This window comes from Bufo bufo, chromosome 5, assembly GCF_905171765.1.
Source record: "Bufo bufo chromosome 5, aBufBuf1.1, whole genome shotgun sequence".
NCBI lineage: Eukaryota > Metazoa > Chordata > Amphibia > Anura > Bufonidae > Bufo > Bufo bufo.
In genome coordinates this window covers 465,261,084-465,283,653 of record NC_053393.1, presented here as the reverse complement: position 1 = coordinate 465,283,653, position 22,570 = coordinate 465,261,084, and the positions used below count along the sequence as shown (strand labels likewise).

General features: G+C 41.2%; 1 protein-coding gene across 3 annotated transcripts in view; it reads left to right on the top strand.

Moving 5' to 3' along the window:
• PLCD1 (phospholipase C delta 1) overlaps nucleotides 1–21,201 on the top strand; it is a 121,959-nt gene extending 100,758 nt beyond the window's left edge. For all 3 annotated transcript variants that reach the window (XM_040433743.1, XM_040433742.1, XM_040433744.1), the window contains 8 exons: nucleotides 203–352; nucleotides 3,727–3,897; nucleotides 10,026–10,182; nucleotides 11,063–11,179; nucleotides 12,424–12,602; nucleotides 17,240–17,372; nucleotides 18,980–19,129; nucleotides 19,417–21,201. In XM_040433743.1, the coding sequence (XP_040289677.1) occupies nucleotides 203–352; nucleotides 3,727–3,897; nucleotides 10,026–10,182; nucleotides 11,063–11,179; nucleotides 12,424–12,602; nucleotides 17,240–17,372; nucleotides 18,980–19,129; nucleotides 19,417–19,511 (1,152 nt within the window). In that variant the 3' untranslated portion in view covers nucleotides 19,512–21,201. The remainder of the gene's footprint in view (nucleotides 1–202; nucleotides 353–3,726; nucleotides 3,898–10,025; nucleotides 10,183–11,062; nucleotides 11,180–12,423; nucleotides 12,603–17,239; nucleotides 17,373–18,979; nucleotides 19,130–19,416) is intronic.
• Nucleotides 21,202–22,570: the final 1,369 nt, after the last annotated feature.

The window sequence follows — 22,570 nt, the reverse complement described above, 5'->3', positions numbered from 1 at the left end:
CCTTGTATATTGGGGAGTCTGGAGAAGACAGGAGACAGCCATGTAAAGTGTATGACAGCTTTATCTAAGGCCAAGGGCAAATATCTTATACATATGATTGAAAATACTTTGCTGTAGCATATAGCCTAAAATATTGAATTACCTTGCCAGGGGTGCAGACAAAAGCTCTTGTACTGACTAATTTTATATGTCCTTCTTTAAGACTTCTCCTTACCCTGTGATCATTTCTTTGGAAAATCACTGCAGCCTGGATCAGCAGAAAACGATGGCCAAACACATGAAGGACATACTTGGGGATATGCTTCTCATTTTGCCAGTTGAAGGAAAAATAAAGGATTTCCCATCTCCAGAGGTTAGACGGGGATCCCTTATCTCAATTTCTAGCATCCTTGAAATGTAGAATCTAAACTATGCATGCTGAAAGCTCTGGGTGGGGTACTAGTCATGAAAAAAGTAAACGTCATGTATTTTTTTTCTTTCAACAGATATGGACATATGAAGACATTGAGTCTTCATCAGGATCTAAAATAAAAATGTAAAAAAAAAAAATTATAATATTTTGCAATGATTTATAAAACCAAACCTTGAAAGATGTAATTTCCTTTCAATTTCCACAAAAACGTTACTTTTTCACTTGACTGTATACTTTTATATTAGCCCCTTCCTGACCATGCCATTTTCAATTTTTTATTATAATTTTCTTTACTTAATGCCTTACAAGAGCCATCATTTTTTTATTAACTTTTTTTTCATTCAGTCATGTGAGGACTTTTTTTTTTTTTCCTGGCTGGACAACTTGTATTTATACAAGTGGAGTGGGAAGCTGTAAAACAGTTCTAAATTTGGTGGAATTGGAAGTAAATGCATATCAGCCATTTTTTTTATGAGTCTCGTTTTTATTGTGGTAAATATCATGTTACTTTTATTTTGTGGGTCGGTACTATTACAGTGATCGTAAATTTATATAGCTTTTATGTGTTAATACTTAAAAAAAAAAAAAAAAAAAGTAACATACTTTGATAAAAATTTTTTTTTTTTTTACCTTGAATCACCGTATTTGGGCTTACCATATTTTTCACTCTCTAAGGCTACTTTCACACTAGCGTTCAGAGCGGGTCCGTCTGATGTCTGCTCAGACGGATCCGCTCCTATAATACAGACGTTTGTATCCGTTCAGAACGGATCCGTCTGCATTATAGTTTAAAAAAAATTCTAAGTCTGAAAGTAGCCTGAACGGATCCGTCCAGACTTTACATTGAAAGTCAATGGGGGACGGATCCGTTTGAAGATTGAGCCATATAGTGTCATCTTCAAACAGATCCGTCCCCATTGACTTCCATTGTAAGTCTGGACGGATCTGCTTGCCTCCGCACGGCCAGGCGGACACCCGAACGCTGCAAGCAGCGTTCAGGTGTCCGCTCGCTGAGCGGAGCAGAGGCTGAATGCTGCCAGACTGATGCATTCTCAGCGGATCCGCATCCACTCAGAATGCATTAGGGCAGTACGGATGCGTTCGGGGCCGCTTGTGAGACCCTTCAAACGGAGCTCACAAGCGGACACCCGAACGCTAGTGTGAAAGTAGCCTTAGTCACACCTTTTAGCAAGAAACAATCTTGCTAAAAAGTAATCGCGTCTTATAGTCCACAGTCAGGGTGGTACAACAGTGCCAGACCTCCCCTGACTACTTTGGTAATGACTTGCGCTCTCTCTGCCTCCTACTGCCACGTTTGGATACTCTAGGGCGGGGATGGGCAAACTGTGGCTCTCCAGCTGTTGTAACACTACAACTCCCAGTATGCCCAGTCTGCCTACAGCTATCAGCATACAGCAGGGCATGATGGGATTTGTAGTTTTACAACAGCTGGAGAGCTGCAGTTTGCCCATCCCTGCTTCTAGGGTTGCACCAAAACCACACCCCTAGAATGCGTCACTGGCCCTTGAATGCGTCACTGGCCCTTGACTGGTGCCGCCTGGCCTCCCGCCCCAGTTTTGTGCTTCACAAGATGGCAAGGGCCTTCTGTGAGTACCAGTACTACCAGCTGCTGCCCAACAAGTTGTTTCCGCCATTGCTCACCTGCTTCCCAGTGCTATCTCTGGTAGCCACATTAAATTGCACGTCAGGTACACAGCAGCAGTAGCATCGTCTTAACCCAGTGTATGTGCCCAGCACAACTGTCAGGAAGCCGCCAGCGCCTACCTACCGAGTCAAGCTCAAGCTGTTCCGGCAGAGGCACAGCACAGGGACACCCTGAAACCAGCGTACAAAGGACACTGGGGGTTGTAGTGTAGAGGAATCACCAGTTTGAAATGTTTATACGGAAGTAGAGGTGGGTGGTAGGGGTGCATTGTGTTCATACAGAGGTACAGGCAGGTTTCCCAACCAGTTATTCTGTTCTGTACTGACAAGCTGCTTGGTCATTAGGTGTAGAAACGAGGATTGTGGCTTTCACATGTCAATCATACCTGCCATTACTATTAGATATGCAATCAATTTCTGATCTGTGAAGAGGGAGACTCATTCTTGACTAGTTCTCGGAACAGCATACATATGCCAATACATACATCTGCACATACAGAAGGGCCACAAAGTGTGTAACTTCAGGGCTAAAGGCTAGTTAAGAGTGGCCTCAGAGCTTGTAATGTAACATCAATTACTGACATTGGCCCCTCCACTTCATTAAACCTCCAGGGACGCTTTAGTAGGTAGAAAATACTTTTTTTCTGTTGTCTAAACCTGGGGTGCGTCTTGTAGAGCGAAATATACGGTATATGTCCATCTACAGAGCTGTGTTAGTTCTCATTTATTGTCGGGTGATCAGTATTTATATCCATACCACTTACGTGACTTTTTGATCACTTTTTATTTAATATTTTTAGGAGGCAAAACAAAGAATGGTGATTCGTTCATTTTAATTATTATATATATTTTTTTTATTGCGATGTTCATCCAAAGGGTATAAATACTTTTATATTTTAATAGTTTGGGCATTTTCATATCTACTGGTACCAGTTATGCTTATTTTTTATTGTTACTTTTTGTATGTGTAAAATAGAGAAAGGGGGCGATTTTGAATTCTTTTTAAATTCTTATTTTACTTTATTGTTAGCCCCCATAGTGGACTTGAATGTACGTTCCTTAGCTTATACCATAGACTGCAGTGGTTTATGGTAAGATCACTTCATTCCTTTTTAAACCCTGCTTGAAGCAGGACTTAATAGGGTATTTACTATAGCAAGCCTGGGAAGTCTCCTAGTTGCCATATAAACAAATGGCTCCTGCAATCTCATCTTGGAGGGGGGGGGGGGGGGGCAGTCACCTGGCAAATTACAGCTCAGGTGCTGTGGCAGCAATTAACCACAGTATCTGAGGGGTTCAAAAGTCCTTGATCAGAGTTATCTTCAATGATGGATTCTGCTGACTGATGTGTGCTGTGAAAAACTGGAGATGAGGGCGCCGCGCATGTATAGTGGATGTTGGGAAAGGGTTAAAGGGCTTGTTCACATTGGTCAACCTCTTTTACATAAGCAGCTTCCTCTCTTTATAGCTGCTAAGTGTGGATTTGATGCTCCTGTAACGGACAGAAGTACAAATAACATGGAGCAAATCTCAGCGCGACTAAACAATATAATATTGGCTCTATAATAAATATAGAGGAAATATGTCTTTTATTATTATAATTTTGTTTGCTTCTGTTAATCGACTTAAATTTTGTCCCATAATTTCAGCAACTAAAAGGGAAAATATTAGTAAAAGGAAAAAAGCTCAACTCATTGGAAGACAGCATAAAGGAAACAGAGAACAGCATTGCCGAGGCTGACGATGTGTCTGATGAGGATGAAGCTGCAGAAATGGAGGATGAGGCTGTCAAGTCTAATGTCCATGCCAAGAAAGGCACGGTAAGCTAACCGTTTATAAGGCTGAAAAAAAGATGTTGAACCAGTTCAGTCTGTCACTCTGCAAAGTTGGACCAGTGGAAGACAAAAATCCCCACAAGATAGAAGGCAATTTCCCTCATTTTAGGGGGAAAAAAATCCTTCCCAGCTCCAACCGGTAATCAGAATACCTTCTTCGATCAACTATAATTCCAATAAATATAACTTGTAATATTATTACACTCCAGAAATACATCCAGGCCCCTCTTGAATTCCTTTTTTGTACTCACCATCACCACCTCCTCAGGCAGAGAGTTCCATAGTCTCACTGCTCTTACCGTAAAGAATCCTTTTCTATGTTTGTGTACAAACCTCCTTTCCTCCAGACGCAGAGGATGTCCCCTCGTCACAGTCACAGTCCTGGGGATAAATAGATGATGGGATAGATCTCTGTACTGACACCTGATATATTTACACATAGTTTTCTTTTAAACTGAATAACCCTAATTTTCTAATTTTGATAATCTTTCAGGGTACTGTAGTTGCCCCATTCCAGTTATTACTTTAGTTGCCCTCCTCTGGACCCTCTCCAGCTCTGCTATGTCTGCCTTGTTCACTGGAGCCCAGAACTGTACACAGTACTCTGTGTGTTTTACTTAGGCCTCTTTCACACTGCCGTTTTTTTAATTCCGTTTTGCGGGCCGTATACGGAACCATTCATTTCAATGGTTCCGCAAAAAAAATGTACTCCGTATGCATTCCGTTTCCGTATTTCCGTTTTTCCGTTCCGTTAAAAGATAGAACATGTCCTATTATTGCCCGCAAATCACGTTCTGTGGCTCCATTCAAGTCAATGGGTCCGCAAAAAAAACGGAACACATACGGAAATGCATCCGTATGTCTTCCGTATCCGTTCCGTTTTTGCAGGACCATCTATTAAAAATGTCATGCCCAGCCCAATTTTTTCTATGTAATTACTGTATACTTTATATGGCATACGGAAAAACTGAATGGAAAAACGAAACGGAAACACAACGGATCAGTGAAAAACGGACTGCAAAATACTGAATTAGCCATACGGTAGTGTGAAAGAGGCCTTAGTGATTTGTAAAGCGGTAGAACTGTGTTCTTATGTGCATCTATAGTCCTTTTGATGCACCCCATAAACTTATTAGCCTTGGCAGCAGCTGTCTGGCACTGGTTGCTACAAATAAAGGGGTTGTGCCAACACTGAATTTTTTATTTATTTTTATAAATTATCCTCCATGAAAAACTAGTTACTTTTGTAATTTCCTTTATGGTTCAGAAATGCTCCAGTTGTGAGATATTCCCTTTTATTTCCAGTGTTTAATCTGTATAGTAATGTGCTAGTCGTAGCACATGTTCAGTTCCGTCTGTCAACTGCCACCAGTTATATTTACTGCTAGAAGCTGTAACCGTTACAGAAAGAGAACTGCAGTAGAAAAGACGTCTAGCAGAGCAACTAGAGCAATGGTTCTAGCGTTATTATACAGAGATTGTCGTGTACTAGATGACGTTTCATTTTATTTTTTTACATTAACCATGATATAACCCCTTTATATCACTTATAAGTCTTTTTCGCAGGCATGTTTACCCAGTGTTTTCCCATTTTTAGTATGTACTGGTGACATGTATTTTCACCTCCACATAACCTTACGTTGTCAGTGTTAAACCTCATCTGCCTCCAATCTATCCAGATCCATCTGTAGCAGTATACTGTCCTCTTCTGTGTTCAAAACTTTAGCCGGTTTAGTATCTCCAGCAAAAACAGATAATTTACTGTGCATCCCCTCTACAAGATCTAAATGTATTGAAGAGAATAGGGCCCAATACTGACCCCTAGTGACCCAATCTGAGTGTGTACCGTTAATAACCAACCTCTGTTTTCACTGAGCCAGTTACTTACCCACATACACACATTTTCCTCCAGTACAAGCATTCTCATTTTATGCACTAAACTTCTATACAGCACAATATTAAATGATTTGGAGAAATCAGGATATGCAATGCATTTGGAAAGTCTTCAGAGTCTTCAGACCCTTATATTTTGTTATATTGTGACCTTTGTTCCTCCATCAATCTGCACCCAATTCACCATAACGAAAGTGAAAAAAACATTTTTAAACTTTTGCAAACTTATTTAAAAGTAAAAAATAAAATTTTTGCATGGACATAAGTATTCAGATGCTTTGCTTTGACACTTGAAATTATGCCCTGGAGGCCTCCAATTTCACTTGATCATCTTTGACATGTTTCTACACCTTGTCAACCTGTGGTACAATCAGTTGATTGGGCACGATTTGGCATGCCACATCTCTGTCTATATAAGGGCTCACAACTGACAATGTATATCAGAGCAAAAAACAAGCCGAGAGGAGTAAAGAACTGCCTGTAGAGCTCAGGGAAAGGGTTTTGTATGGGCACAGATCTGGAGAAGCTTACAAAAAATTCAAGAGCACAGTGGCCTCTTTAATTCCTAAATGGAAAACGTTTGGAATAACCAGGACTCTTCCTAGAGCTTTAGATAAAATGGTTGAACGGCACTCCTCTTTGGAGATAGGCGGTGCTCAGTGGTAAAAAGGTACCAACAGTAATAGTAGAAACCACGGCACTCGCAAAAGATTTTGTAGTAATTTCTTATTTAATTTCATTATTTAAATCCATCCGCATAGTAATTACTGGCCAACGTTTCGGTCCAACACGGACCTTGTTCACGGCCTATTATAAATATGGACAAAGTAAATATATTGTGTGGACAAACCGTTACATCATTATGAAAAAAGTTCATGATTTGGCAATGCACTAGTAATAGTGACTGGAATAGACAATGATTATATTGCATTGCATTGCAGCATAGGTAAAGGGGAGTACAAAAGGTCGTACTTAGAGTATATGTATAGAATTATTCATGGAATATAGAGAATTGTATAGGAGTACTGGAAGTAGATTGGTCCAGTTGCTTCACAGAGTTCAATAGATTATAATATATAATATTATTATAATATGATATTCTATTAAACTCTGACGTCTTCACTTCTGGCTACAATCAGCAGCCGGAAATGATAAATGTTAAATGTCTTTATACCCTATCTTTTTACCCTTCCTTACTTTCCAATACCTAGATTAAGTTCTTATATGCTATGCTCCTCCTCGTTATTTATACTTCACTAAGCTGACCCCCCCCCCTTTTTGGACTTCACAGACCCTCCAACCAGCACCGCTAGAAGCAACTGGACCAATCTACTTCCAGAACTCCTATACAATTCTCTATATTTCATGAATAATTCTATACATATACTCTAAGTACGACCTTTTGTACTCCCCTTTACCTATGCTGCAATGTAATGCAATATAAACATTGTCTATTCCAGTCATTATTACTAGTGCATTGCCAAATCATGAACCTTTTTCATAATGATGTAACTGTTTGTCCACAATATATTTACTTTGTCCATATTTATAATAGGCCGTGAACAAGGTCCGTGTTGGACCGAAACGTTGGCCAGTAATTACTATGCGGATGGATTTAAATAATGAAATGAAATAAATAAGAATAATGAAATCAAATAAATAAGAAGAAATTACTACAAAATCTTTAGCGAGTGCCGTGGTTTCTACTATTACTCTTCCTAGAGCTGGCCACTTGACCAAACTAAATAATCAAACTAAATTGGTCACTCTGGCTGAGCTGCAGAGAACCTGTGTGCAGATAGGAGAAACTTCCAGGTCAACCATAACTGCAGCATTCTTCCAATCTGGACTTTCTGACAGAGTAGCCAGAAAGAAGCCTCTGTTCAGTAAAGTTTGCAAAAAAGCACCTAAAGGCTACTTTCACTCTTACGTTGTTAGTTCCATCACCATTGAGTTACATTGTTTTCATTGCCGGATCCGTTTTTTTGCCGTTTTTATGACCGGACACAAAACCAACCGCAGCTTGCAGCGGTTTTGTGTCCAGTCACAAAACTGAATGCTACAGGAACGGAAGACATCCTGATGCATCCTGAATGGATTTCTTTCCGTTCAGAATGCATGGGGACAAATGTAAAAGTTTTTTCCCGGTATTGGGATCCTCTGCCAGATCTCAATACCGGAAAACAACAACAAAAGTGTGAAAGTAGCCTTAGGCTGGGTTCACACGAACGTGTCCGGATTAGGTCCAGATGTGTCCCGGTGTATTGCGGCAAACCCGCGCGAGTAGGAATGCAATTGCAGTCAGTTTTGACTGCGATTGCGTTACGATGTTCAGTTTTTATCGCGCGGGTGCAATGTGTGATAAAAAAGTTCAGGTTTGGGTTCGGTGTTGTGTAGATGTTATTATTTTCCCTTATAACATGGTTATTAGGGAAAATAATAGCATTCTGAAAACAGAATGCTTAGTAGGTGATCAATTGAGGGTTAAAAAAAATAAAAAAAATTAACTCACCTTCTCCTCTTGATCGCGTAGTTCCCAGTCTCTTCTGATGAGCTGTCGGCTAAAGGACCTTTGGTGACGTCAGATCACATGCTCCAATCACATGGTCAATCACCGTGGTGATGGACCATGTGATCTGACATCAGCTGACATCAGCTCATCATTAAAGAAGAGACCGGGAACTACGCGAACAAGAGGAGAAGGTGAGTTAATTTATTTATTTATTTTTAACCCTCAATTGATCACCTACTAAGCATTCTGTTTTCAGAATGCTATTATTTTCCCTTATAACCATGTTATAAGGGAAAATAATATAGTGAATAGACTGTCACCTAGCAACCATGCGTGAAAATCGCACCGCATCCGCACTTGCTTGGGGATGCTTGCGATTTTCACGCAACCCCATTCACTTCTATGGGGCCTGCGTTGCGTGAAAAACGCAGAAAATAGAGCAATCTGCGATTTTCACGCAACGCACAAGTGATGCATGAAAATCACCGCTCATCAGAACAGCCCCATTAAAATGAATGGGTCGGTATTCAGTGCGGGTGCTATGCGTTCACCTACCGCATTGCACCCGCGCGGAATACTCGCCCGTGTGAACGCAGCCTTAGACTGAGAGGAACAAGATTCTCTGGTCTGATGAAACCAAGATTGAACTTTTATGGCCCCAATTCTCAGTGTCATCTCTGGAGGAATCCAGGCACTGTTCATCACCTACCCAATGCCATCCCTACAATGAAGCATGGTGGTGGCAGCATCATGCCGTGTTTTTTCAGTGTCTGTGACAGGTAGACTAGCCAGGATTGAGGGAAAGCTGAACGGAGCAAATTAAAGAGATATTCTTAATTAAAATCTGATCCAGAGTGCTTTGGACCTTAGATTGGGCCATAGGTTTACCTTCCAACAAGACAATGACTCTAAGCCTACAGCCAAGAGAACACAGGAGTGGCTTAAGGACAACTCTGTGAATGTCCTTGAGTGGCCCAGCCAGAGCCCTGACTTGAACCCAATCGAACATCACTATAGAGACCTGAAAATGACTGTCCACTGATGGTCCCCACCACAACTGACAGAGCTTGAGAGGATCTGCAGAGCAAATGGCAAGAGATCCCTGAATCCAGGAAACCTTGTGGCATCATACCCAAGAAGACTGGAGGCTGTAATCGCTGCCAAAGGTGCTGCAACTAAGTCCTGAGTAAAGGGTGTGAATACTTATGCCAATGCAAGATTTTAGTTTTTCCTTTTTCAATAAATAAGCAAAGATTTTGAACATTCTGTTTTTCACTTTGTCATTATGGGGTGCTTGGTGCAGAATGATGGGGAAAAACTAGATTTTTTTTTTTTTTTTTATTTTAACACAAGGCTGCAACATGACAAAATGTGAAAAAAGTGAGAGGGACCGGAGATTTTCTGAATGCATTTTATGACATTCAGTGACTCACTGGTCCAGTCTAGAACTTACCACCTTATAGAAACTCATTGGATTAGTTTGGCAGGACCGATCCTTCGTAAACCTGTTCTGATCCGGCTCAGGGATAGCATCTCTTAAAAAACCCTCAGTGAGTGCAGCATTGTTTAGGTGACAGATTCCCTTTAAACTTACAGGCCTATAGTTTCTTGAACGAAAATAAAAACATTGTTTTTGAACTTTATTTGATTTAATCTTTTTATAAAAGTATGGTGTTATACTTCATATTTGAACTAAATTATATCCTAGGGTGCAAAGCTGAAACTTGCCAAGGAACTGTCTGATGCAGTGATATACTGTAAGAGCGTGCACTTCCGTGGCTTTGAATTCGCAGCAGAGCATCAGTCATTCTATGAGATGTCCTCCCTGACTGAGAGCAAGGCTCTGAAGCTGGCCAGTGACTCGGGTAAGGCTGCAAATCTCTGTTTACCTAGCTATTCTTATTCACATATTTGATTGCCTTGTATTAATCTTATTAACCAGTGGGTTCACTTAAAAATCTGACCTTGTTGCCACTGCCATTCTCTGTTAACAGTGTATGGTGGAAACAGCTCAGTGTGCTATCCTTCCCAACCTACCTTGGTGTGGTCTTATTTGGTTTTGTAGTGCTACAATACTTTACTTAGGCTACTTTCACACCTGCGTTCGGTGCGGATCTGTCTTGTATCTGCACAGACGGATCCTCACCGATAATGCAAACGCTTGTATCCATTCAAAACGGATCCGTCCTGACTTTACACTGAAAGTCAATGGGGGACGGATCCGTTTTTAATTGCGCCATATTGTGTCAGTGAAAACGGATCCGTCCCCATTGACTTACATTGTAAGTCAGGACGGATCTGTTTGGCTCCGCATCGTCAGGCGGACACCAAAACGCTGCAAGCAGCATGTTTGTGTCCGCCACAAAAGTGGAACGGAGACCAAACGCAGACAAACTGATGCTTTCTGAACGGATCCTTATCTATTCAGAATGCATTGGGGCTGAACCGATTGTGAAAGCCCTGAAACGTATCTCACAAGCGGACCCAGAAACGCCAGTGTGAAAGTAGCCTTACCTGTCATTAAAAACTACTCCTAGCACCTGTCAGGTTTTCCCTTGTTTAGGATTGTTATCATGTATGTGTCAGCTTCTTGCCACCTTCCCATTGAAATATCCTTTTGAACAGAAACCTGTATTGGACATAGATTTTCATTTTGTACTAATTATGTAGGCAGTTTTGTCATTTGAAATTGGTTATTTGCAGATCCTTTTAATCTTACGTATTATGTTTCTCTTTCCAAAAAAGGAAACGGTTTTATTCGCCATAACTCCAGGCAGCTGACCAGAATTTATCCTGACGGCATGAGAACAGACTCCTCCAACTACAGCGCTGTAGACATGTGGAATGTGGGCTGTCAGATAGGTGGGTGCATCCTAGGGAAACTCCTGCATTTTCTTCAACAGAATCAAATAAATAGCCATGGCAAACCTCAATTTAACAGGTTGTTTAGCTTTGTGGACGTTTTCTGCAGACCCCATAGTAAGGTCGGTCCTGTGGTGGTAATCATACTTACCTGATCCCCGTAACTGGGTTCCAGATCCATTACTGCTCTGCAGGTCCCGGGTCTCCCTGCATCAGCATCTGGTTTGACGCCAGGTCACTTGACCTCTGCAGCCATTGACTTGCCGCAAACTCCCTCCCGTGGGGGGGGGGGGGGCCTTAAAAAAAAATTGAGTAGTATTTCTAGACAAAAGTTTTAGGTTTAAAGATGTGCCTAATTTAAAGGGGTTGTGCAGTATCCTAATATTGGTGACCTGTCCTCGGGATAGGTCATGGAATATCATATTAAGGGGGTCGACTCCAGTCACTCCGCTGGGGTCACAGCTGTTTTGCGAGCGTTGCATCCTCTGAAAAGTTTACTCGCATGCTGTCTCCTTGGTAGCAGTGGTGCAGTGTAAGTAAAGTTGAGGATAGGTCATCAATATTATGGCACTGCACAATCCCATGGGCCAATGCAGACACAAGCAAAACTGATTAAAAAAATATCACCTTTATAATAAATTCTCCCTCCCCAAATACCTAGGTCCCTAATCTGATACACTTAATTTATTTACATATAAAACTTATATTGGTGATATTGATTTTCTTTATTTTTTTGTTTTTGGAAGTAGATTTGGTTTCTATTTGCTTGTCACATCTGATCTAGCTGCTGTTGAAATCCTATTAGTGACCCATCTGTATCTGTCGGGTGTGGTTTCAACAGCCATGTTTTTGTTACATATTCTTGAAATATGTCCATGTGATGTTAAATACTTTTGTGTTAAAATACAAAAGTATTAAAACAGTGATACCTAAAAAAAGGTTACTTTTAGCTAACCACAGAGGCTACCTCTGTGGTTAGCTAAAAGTATCACTGCTATAATACTTTTGCCTTTTTTAACACAAAAGTATTTAGCATCACTGGCTAACACAATACCACACTATTTTGGCTATACATGATGAGATAAGTCTAAAAACCTTTATCCAACACCTCCTGAAATTTGGGGCATTCCCATCAAAGATGTAACAAAATGCCTCCAACCTAGTACTGATTCTCTTTTGTGTGAAGTTATGAAATAATCCTTCACTTATTAACATTATGTTCTTGATTTATTTATTTATTTTAGTGGCTTTGAATTTCCAGACCCCATGTACAGAGATGGATGTCTATCAAGGCAAATTCCATGACAATGGCTTTTGTGGCTATGTTCTTAAACCATCATTCCTCCAATATCGGCAGTCTAAATTTAATCCAAAGTCCATTAAGGATGGAGAGTGGTGGACTCCAAAAAATCTCAATATCATGGTTACGTATTGTTTTTTGTTTTGTTTTTTTATCAATATATACAACATATGCTCTAGAGTTCATTGTAACATACTGTACTTAAAGGGATTCTGTCATCAGATTTTACCCCTATAACCTAAAGATATCCTCATGTCCGGACTAATAAGAAGAATCCTAAGCTGGCCTTATTAAACCTCACTGTAGCTCTATTTGTCCAAAAAACAGGTTTTTATAACCTGCCAATCACTTACTTAAGGTGCCCAAGGGGAGGTCTGTTAATACAGGGTGCCCGCCCGCACCCCTCGCCGTCTGGTGCCCAGCGCCGCCTTCCGTCTTCAGCGCCGCCTTCTACAGCTCAGCGCCGCCTCTGCAATCCTCCCGTCCCTTTGCCAGATCCCGCACCTGCGCACTAGGCTCGGCCTGATGCGCCCGTGCGGACTCCTGGCAGCGGCTTCATTGAGCGAAGTGCGCATGCACAGGCCTGATGCGCACTTCGCTCAACCCTAATATGACCTGCAGAGCTTAGTGCGCAGGCGCGGGATCTGGCAGAGGGACGGGAGGATTGCGGAGGCGGTGCTGAGCTGTGGAAGGCGGCGATGAAGACGGAAGGCGGCGCTGGGCACCGGACGGTGAGGGGTGCGAACGGGCACCCTGTATTAACGGACCTCCCTTTGGGCACCTTAAGCAAGTGATTGGCAGGTTATGAAAAACCTGTTTTTTGGACAAATAGAGCTACAGTGAGGTTTAAAAAGACCAGCTTAGGATTCTTTTTATTAGTCCGGACATGAGGATATCTTTAGGTTATAGGGGTAAAATCTGATGACAGAATCCCTTTAACCCCTTAAGGACCCAGGACGTACCGGTACGCCCTATTTCCCGAGTCCTTAAGGACCCAGGACGTACCGGTACGTCCCGACTTAAAATCTGTATTCCGGCGCCCCAGGGGTTAATCGGAACGGGATTTCGGCTGAAATCATTCAGCCGGCATCCCGTAACAATGCAGGGGGGGGTCATTTGACCCCCCCGTATCAGCGATCGCAGCAAACCGCAGGTCAATTCAGACCTGCGGTTTGCTGCGCTTTTTGCAGTTTCTGATCCCCGCGGTCCCTGACAGCGGGGATCAGAAACTTTTGAGTGCCTAAAATCATTATTTTTCACCCCGCACCACCCACCGGCATAAAATCGTGCAGGGGTGCAGGGGGGGTGAAAAATAATGATTTTAGGCACTCAAAAGTGGGGGGTGTCGCATGCGGTGGGGGCCTTGCGGGAGGCGGGCGGTGCGGCAGGCGGGATCGCGATCCCCCGCCCGCCTCCCCATGAACGATCGTTGGCTTCTAGTGGGTATACCAGGGTGCCAGCACATTGCTGGCACCCTGGTATAAACGGCTGACATCTGTGCAGATGTCAGCCGTTTAACCCTTTCCATACCGCGGTCCGTACGGACCGCTGTATGGAAAAAGTTAACTGTCATCGGTCAGGGAGCCCCCTCCCTCTCCATCGGGGGGTTGCTGTGCCTTTGCAGCCCCCCGATGGAGAGGGAGAGAGCCCCCCTCAGCCCTGTGCTTACCCTTCCCCGTCTGCGAAGTTCTGAGCAGACGGGGAAGGTTCCCATGGCAACAGGACGCCTGCTCAGGCGTCCTGCTGTCCATGGTGCTGAACAGATCTGTGCTAAAAGCATAGATCTGTTCAGTGTAAGTAAAATACAGTACAGAACAATATATATTGTACTGTACTGTATTATACAGACATCAGACCCACTGGATCTTCAAGAACCAAGTGGGTCTGGGTCACAAAAATGTAAAAAAAAGTGAAAAAAGTTAAGATAAAAAAAAAAAAAACATTTATCACTGAATAAAAATTAAAAAAATAAAATACACTACACATATTAGGTATCGCCGCGTCCGTAACGACCTGAGCTATAAAACGGTCATGTTACTTTCCCCGCACGGTGAACGCCATAAAAATAAAAAAATAAAAACTATGAGAAAATTGAAATTTTGCCCACCTTACTTCCCAAAAAAGGTAATAAAAGTGATCAAAAAAGTTGCATGTACGCCAAAATAGTACCAATCAAACCGTCATCTCATCCCGCAAAAAATGAGACCCTACTCAAGATAATCGCCCAAAAACTGAAAAAACTATGGCTCTTAGACTATGGAAACACTAAAACATGATTTTTTTTTTTGTTTCAAAAATGAAATCATTGTGTAAAACTTACATAAATAAAAAAAAAGTATACATATTAGGTATCGCCGCGTCCGTATCGACCGACTCTATAAAAATATCACATGACCTAACCCCTCAGGTGACCACCGTATAAAAACAAAAACGGTGTAAAAAAAGCCATTTTTTGCCATCTTACGTCACAAAAAGTGTAATAGCGAGCGATCAAAAAGTCATATGCACCCCAAAATAGTGCCAATCAAACCGTCATCTCATCCCGCAAAAAATGAGACCCTACTCAAGATAATCGCCCAAAAACTGAAAAAACTATGGCTCTTAGACTATGGAGACACTAAAACATTTTTTTGGTTTTAAAAATGAAGTTATTGTATAAAACTTACATAAATAAAAAAAATAGTATACATATTAGGTATCGCCGCGTCTGTGACAACCTGCTCTATAAAATTACCACATGATAAAACCTGTCAGATGAATGTTAAAGTGCCAAAAAAGCTATTTCTTTTTACCTTGCTGCACAAAAAGTGTAATATAGAGCAACCAAAAATCATATGTACCCTAAACTAGTACCAACAAAACTGCCACCCTATCCCGTAGTTTCTAAAATGGAGTCACTTTTATGGAGTTTCTACTCTAGGGGTGCATCAGGGGGGCTTCAAATGGGACATGGTGTCAAAAAACCAGTCCAGCAAAATCTGCCTTCCAAAAACCGTATGGCATTCCTTTCCTTCTGCGCCCTGCCGTGTGCCCGTACAGCGGTTTACGACCACATATGGGGTGTTTCTGTAAACTACAGAATCAGGGCCATAAATAATGAGTTTTGTTTGGCTGTTAACCCTTGCTTTGTAACTGGAAAAAAAATATTAAAATGGAAAATCTGCCAAAAATGTGAAATTTTGAAATTGTGTCTCTATTTTCCATTAAATCTTGTGCAATACCTAAATGGTTAACAAAGTTTGTAAAATCAGTTTTGAATAGCTTGAGGGGTGTAGTTTCTTAGATGGGGTCACTTTTATGGAGTTTATAATCTAGGGGTGCATCAGGGGGGCTTCAAATGGGACATGGTGTCAAAAAACCAGTCCAGCAAAACCTGCCTTCCAAAAACCAAACCGCGCACCTTTCACTCTACGCCCTACTGTGTGCCCGTACTGTAGTTTACGGCCACATATGGGGTGTTTCTGTAAACAGCAGAGTTAGGGCAATAAAGATACAGTCTTGTTTGGCTGTTAACCCTTGCTTTGTTAGTGGAAAAAATGGGTTAAAATTGAAAATTAGGCAAAAAAATGAAATTCTCAAATTTCATCCCCATTTGCCAATAACTCTTGTGCAACACCTAAAGGGTTAACGACGTATGTAAAATCAGTTTTGAATACCTTGAGGGGTGTAGTTTCTTAGATGGGGTCACTTTTAGGGAGTTTCTCTTCTAGGGGTGCATCAGGGGGCTTCAAATGGGACATGGTGTCAAAAAACCAGTCCATAAAAATCAGCCTGCCAAAAACCATATGGCGCACCTTTCACTCTACGCCCCGCTGTGTGGCCGTACAGTAGTTTATGGCCACATATTGGGTGTTTCTGTAAACGGCAGAGTCAGGGCAATAAAGATACAATCTTGTTTGGCTGTTAACCCTTGCTTTGTTAGTGGAAAAAATGGGTTAAAATGAAAAATTAGACAAAAAAATGAAATTCTCAAATTTCCTCCCCATTTGCCAATAACTCTTGTGCAACACCTAAAGGGGTAACAATGTATGCAAAATCAGTTTTGAATACCTTGAGGGGTGTAGTTTCTTAGATGGGGTCATTTTTGGGTGGTTTCTATTATGTAAGCCTCGCAAAGTGACTTCAGACCTGAACTGGTCCCTAAAAATTGAGTTTTTGTAAATTTCTGAAAAATTTCAAGATTTGCTTCTAAACTTCTAAGCCTTGTAACATCCCCAAAAAATAAAATATCATTCCCAAAACAATTCAAACATGAAGTAGACATATGGGAAATGTAAAGTCATCACAATTTTTTGGGGTATTACTATGTATTACAGAAGTAGAGAAACTGAAACTTTGAAATTTGCAAATTTTTCCAAATTTTTGATAAATTAGGTATTTTTTTGTGCAAAAAAAAAATATTTTTTTGACTTCATTTTACCAGTGTCATGAAGTACAATATGTGACGAAAAAACTGTCTCAGAACGGCCTGGATAAGTCAAAGCGTTTTAAAGTTATGAGCACTTAAAGTGACACTGGTCAGATTTGCAAAAAATGGTCTGGTCCTTAAGGTGAAAATGAGCCCGGTCCTTAAGGGGTTAAGGGCTGTAGCAGTCTTGGGTTCAATTTTACTTTCCTAAAGTTTATCTACTTCAGCAAGATTGGGTTTAAAATATATATAGTTTATGGACCTTTCACATTTTAACTAGTGTTCTCCTTAAAGTTTATTGTCATTTAGTGTAATTACACATTACTAACATGTCAACATGATGTATATTTAGATAATTTCTGGACAGCAGCTGCCAAAACTGAGCAAGAAGAAGAGCTCAATAGTGGACCCCTTTGTGTCTGTGGAGATCTTTGGAGTAGCACGGGACAGAGAGAAGAAGCTCACAAAGGTTGTTGAGAACAATGGTAAGGCTACTTTCACACTAGCGTTCGGGTGTCCGCTCGTGCGCACCGTTTGAAGGGGCTCACGAGCGGCCCCGAACGCATCCGTCTGGCCCCAATGCATTCTCAGTGGAGGCGGATCCACTGAGAATGCATCCGCCTGCCAGCGCTCAGCCTCCGCTCCGCTCAGTGAGCGGACACCTGAACGCTGCTTGCAGCGTTCGGGTGTCCGCCTGGCCGTGCGGAGGCGAGCGGATCCGTCCAGACTTACAATGTAAGTCAATGGGGGCGGATCCGCTTGAAGATGACACCATATGGCTCAATCTTCAAGCGGATCCGTTCCCTATTGACTTTCAATGTAAAGTCTGAACGGATCCGCTCAGACAACTTTCACACTTAGAAAATTTTCAAAGTTTTAATGCAGACGCATCCGTTCTGAACGGATGCGAACGTCTGCATTATCGGAGCGGATCCGTCTGATGAAACATCAGACGGATCCGCTCCGAACGCTAGTGTGAAAGTAGCCATAGAATGACCAGATCAAAATTATATGCATTAAATCTGGTAGCTATTGTTGTTTTCTGTTATCTCACTGCTAACCACATAAAGGGAACAAGTCTTACTGCGGTCAGAAAGAAATACTGACAGGCTCCTTAAATGAATTACATTTTACTCTGAAATGCTGTGGTGTGTTAGCAAAAAACTTGTTTTAAAGAGTCTGTCAGCAGTTTTGATCATGCAGAACTGCTGACAGTTATAGGTAGCGACTGGGGAGCGCAATACAAATATGTCTTTTTTATGAAGCTTTTATTATAAGGAATATGGTATCCGTTCAGTACGGATCCGTCTGCATAACTTAGTCAAAAAAAGTCTAAGTGTAATTCAAACGGATCCGTCCTGACTTTACATTGAAAGTCAATGGGGGGCGGATCCGTTTATAATTGCACCAATATTGTGTCAGTGTAAACGGATCCGTCCCCATTGACTGACATTGTAAGTCAGGACGGATCCATTTGGATCCGCTTCGTCAGGCGGACACCAAAACGCTGCATGCAGCGTTTTGGTGTCAGCCTCCTGAGCGGAACGGAGCCAAACTGATGCATTCTGAACGGATTCTTATCCATTCAGAATGCATTGGGGCTGAACTGATCCGTTTGGGGCCGCTTGTCAGAGCCTTGAAACGGATCTCACAGGCGGACCCTGAAACGGCAGTGTAAAAGTAGCCTAAGGCCTTAGTTTCAAGAACACTCTGCACTCAGCTGCTTCACAACTGTTCCCTTCTGCATTGAGTGACAGCTTTCAGGGTCTTCTGGTTGGATGCCACAGTTGTCACTCAAAGAGGGGAAGGGCTATGAAGCAGCTCAATGCAGAGAACACTGCACAGTGAAGCTCCACCTCCTGAGCACTTGCAGGAGCAGAACCTGGCAGATTTTAAGTTCATATTCACACTACTCCTGATAAAATCCTACAAAAGCTATTTTTGTTCTCTCCTTGGCTCCTACCTAGCGCAGTTTTTACCATGCAAATCCCTTTAAAAGAGCTAGGCAGCTACCACCTGACTACTCCCCATCCCCTTTAATTGATAGTTCTCTCCATTTGTAGTTCTGATTTTAAATTCTGATTTGTTTCAGGGTTTAACCCCACGTGGAATGAACATTTTCAGTTTCAAATCGATGTTCCAGCCCTTACCTTGGTGAGATTTCTGGTGGAGGATTATGACGCTTCATCACGGAATGACTTTGTGGGACAATACACAATTCCACTGTCCAGTTTACAGCTAGGTAAAAAACAACCTGTAATTATATATGTACTTTCTGAATACTGATTTCTAATTATGTACTATAATGGCCAGTGAATGTTAGACTCAGGTCTGAAATAAGGGCATAGCAGTATTTACTTTTATATCTACCGCTGTATCTTACTGCAGACTCATTGGAGGTTCTCACTGTCTATCGGCTTCTTTGGGACACTGTTGTTGTGTTTGTTAGTCTGTACATATTGAAGCTGGGATACCACAAATATTTCCAGCTATATAATGCCTAGTTATAATTCTCTTTTTGATTTGCAGGTTATCGGCACATACACCTTTTGGATAGGAATGGAAATCTGCTTCCCTCTGCCAGTTTGTTTGTGCACGTCATGCTCCAAGAAAGCAAAGGCTGAAATGTTTACAATGTTTTATAGTTTTATTCTTTTTTTTAAAGAACTTTTTTAGTTGCCATTTTTTAAGTCAGAGATAGTTTTCATAGGTTTCCTGATCAGATGTTAGGATGTTCTCTGACCCACACCAAAAATGTTATGATTATTTTAATTCAGTTTTATGTTTTTAAACTCATTCAGAGTTTTTAGAATTTTTTTTTTAGGATGTCTGTTTCCTAATGGATATATGCCGTAATGTGGTTCAACCTCTTTTGCATGTGAATTTAAAGGGAGCCCAAACTAGCACTGTTGTGCCTTCCCACTATAGACATAAATGGCTTATTGAATGGATATGCCATAAATGCCTGAGACGAGGCTGTACGTGAACACAGACTTTCTTCGATTTTAATATGTGGATCTTTCAGGATCAGTTGTTCATACTCAGTCAATAAGCCATTTTTTTTTTGTGGAAAACACCTTTACTCCCCTCATGTGTAGTGCAAATACAAAAAGTATTCACCGCTTTGATTGCATTCTGTAACTTTGTATTGACAATCACATTTTCTAAATTCCTGTAGAATACAAGTTGTGGTTACTCGTATGCGACCCATAAGTACCGTATAGTGACAATTCCTATAGCTCAGGTATCCTGGTAGTCTGAAAGCCTTAGCATAGCACTACTAAATGTGACAGGAGAAACCTGTAGTCTCTGGCCCTATTTTTTTATGTGGACGTCTGACCTCCCCTAACACGGGGCACTAGATACCAGCACTGATCTGGATGGTAGTCTATAAATTCTTATATCGCCCAATATAATATGCTGGAATGCAGCCACATTATGGATGACCAGACTTGTCTACTTTGTCATAGAAACGTTTTACATGATTCTTTAACCCCATTCACACAATGGACCCTAGTGGCTAAAGGCTTGGCGTGACAGTAAATTCATAATTACAATGCGAGTTTGTAGATCAATTACCATAATTTTCATTATTTGTTATTTTGACTATGTATCTATATAGGGTTAAGAGCCTGCCTATGTGCTAAAGGAAACCTGTCATGTTGAACATGGTGTCTGAGCTAGAGGCAGTATGTTATAGGGCAGGAGAAGCTGACCAGATGGATATAGAAGTTTGTGGGGAAAGATTCAGTATAACTTGTATTTTATTAATTTAAAGGGGTTGTCTCACTTCAGCAAATAGCATTTATTATGTAAAGAAAGTTGGTACAAGGCACTTACTAATGTATTGTTATTATCCATGTTGCCTCCTTCACTGACTGTGTATTTATTTTTACATTGCATTATACACTGCTTATTTCCATGGATACGACCACCCTGCAATCCATCAGCGGCGGTCGTGCTTTCGCACTATAGAAAAAAGGACTAGCCCATGCATACTTCCGTGGTCTCGGCCACCAGAAAGGCCAGCCTCTTTTCCTATAGTGTGGAAGCACGACAACCGCTGATGGATTGCAGGGTGGTCGCAACCATGGAAACGATCGGCGTGTAAGGCAATGGAAAAATGAATCAAGCAAAGGAAGCAATATGGATAATAATACTACATTAGTAAGTCCTTGTATTAACTTTCTCTACATGATAAATGTCACTGGCTGAAGTGAGACAACGCCTTAAGTTCCTGTTCATTCTGGGCTATCAGTGATTGACAGCCATCTGTGTATGCACAGTCATAGAAGGAAGGCCGTCAATCACTGATAGGACCGTCTCCTGGACTTCAAAGCCCAGAATGAGCAGAAATATAAATGTATAAATTACATGTTTTACTGAATATTTTCCCATAACACTATATATCAATCTGCTCAGCTCCTCCTGCTCTATAACCTGCTCCCTGCAGCTCAGACACCATGTTCAATGTGACAGGTTCCCTTTAATCTGCAACCCCTCACTCCATGTAAAATTGATGACATTTTCCTTGTAATGTAAATGACAAAACAAACTGGCTTCTTCAGTCACCTCTGGTATTGGCACATACTGTACTACATACTGTAGGGTGATCTTTATAATGCACTACATGCTGTGATTTATTATAATTTAGTAATGCACACTCTTTACAGTAAACTACCGACACTGAATTTTGTGCCAATGTCTCCTCAGTTTGATAACTATTTAATCCATTTTCCATGGGCCAAGTACTATTGGCACAGACATAATGCAATCTTTGCAGCATTACCCAAATATGTCTGCGATCTATAATGCCAAGTTCAGCTATTACACTTTTCACCAATATTGGACTCATGAATATATTACATGTAATTCATTTTGCCTGTTTTTTTACACTACTGCATCCATCTTTTATATAACTATCGCTGCCCATAGATCCTACTGCGGCTAGAATTATTTATATGTGAAAACTGCTCTTTGTATAATATTACCACCATTTGAACAGTTTTTGACCTATGGTCCAACTAAACAGGGAAGCTGAGGTATGGTTTCAGCAGGGAAGTGTATAATCTATATGGTTTACCTCATCTAGTATGTGCCTTTATAAATTATTTTGACATCAATAAGTTGCTAAGTATAGTTTTATGTGTTCACTTGTTGTATATGCCAGAAAATGTGTAATCTTTTATGTTATTGTCATCATATATTTTATAGCAATGTTAAATTCCATTTTTAGAGCTGGATTTCATTCTCTGTCCCACTTTAAGCATGTATTACTTATACAAAAGCAATGAAACGTTGGCCTTAAACATATGGGGCATGTTTCACAAATAAATGTATTCAGCCTCTTTCCTATTTTTGGGTGTGTGTTTTCTTTTACTGTCAGAGGGTGATTTTTTTTTTAATACACTAAAGGGTTTTCCAGGACCAACATATTGATGACCTGTCCACAGGTGGTCAATATGAAATCAGTTGGGGCCTGACACCCCTTCGATCAGTTGCAGCTGCAGATTCTGGAAGTAAACGGTGTACAGAGCTGGAACAACACCATGTAGTGTCTTCTTGGCAGCTAAAGGCATCTGTGTGGTCGCATGTTCATATGAAGTTTTAATATATGCAAATGAGCCTCTAGGGGCAACTTGGGCGTTGCCGTTACACCTAGACGCTCCTCCTTCTCTGCAAC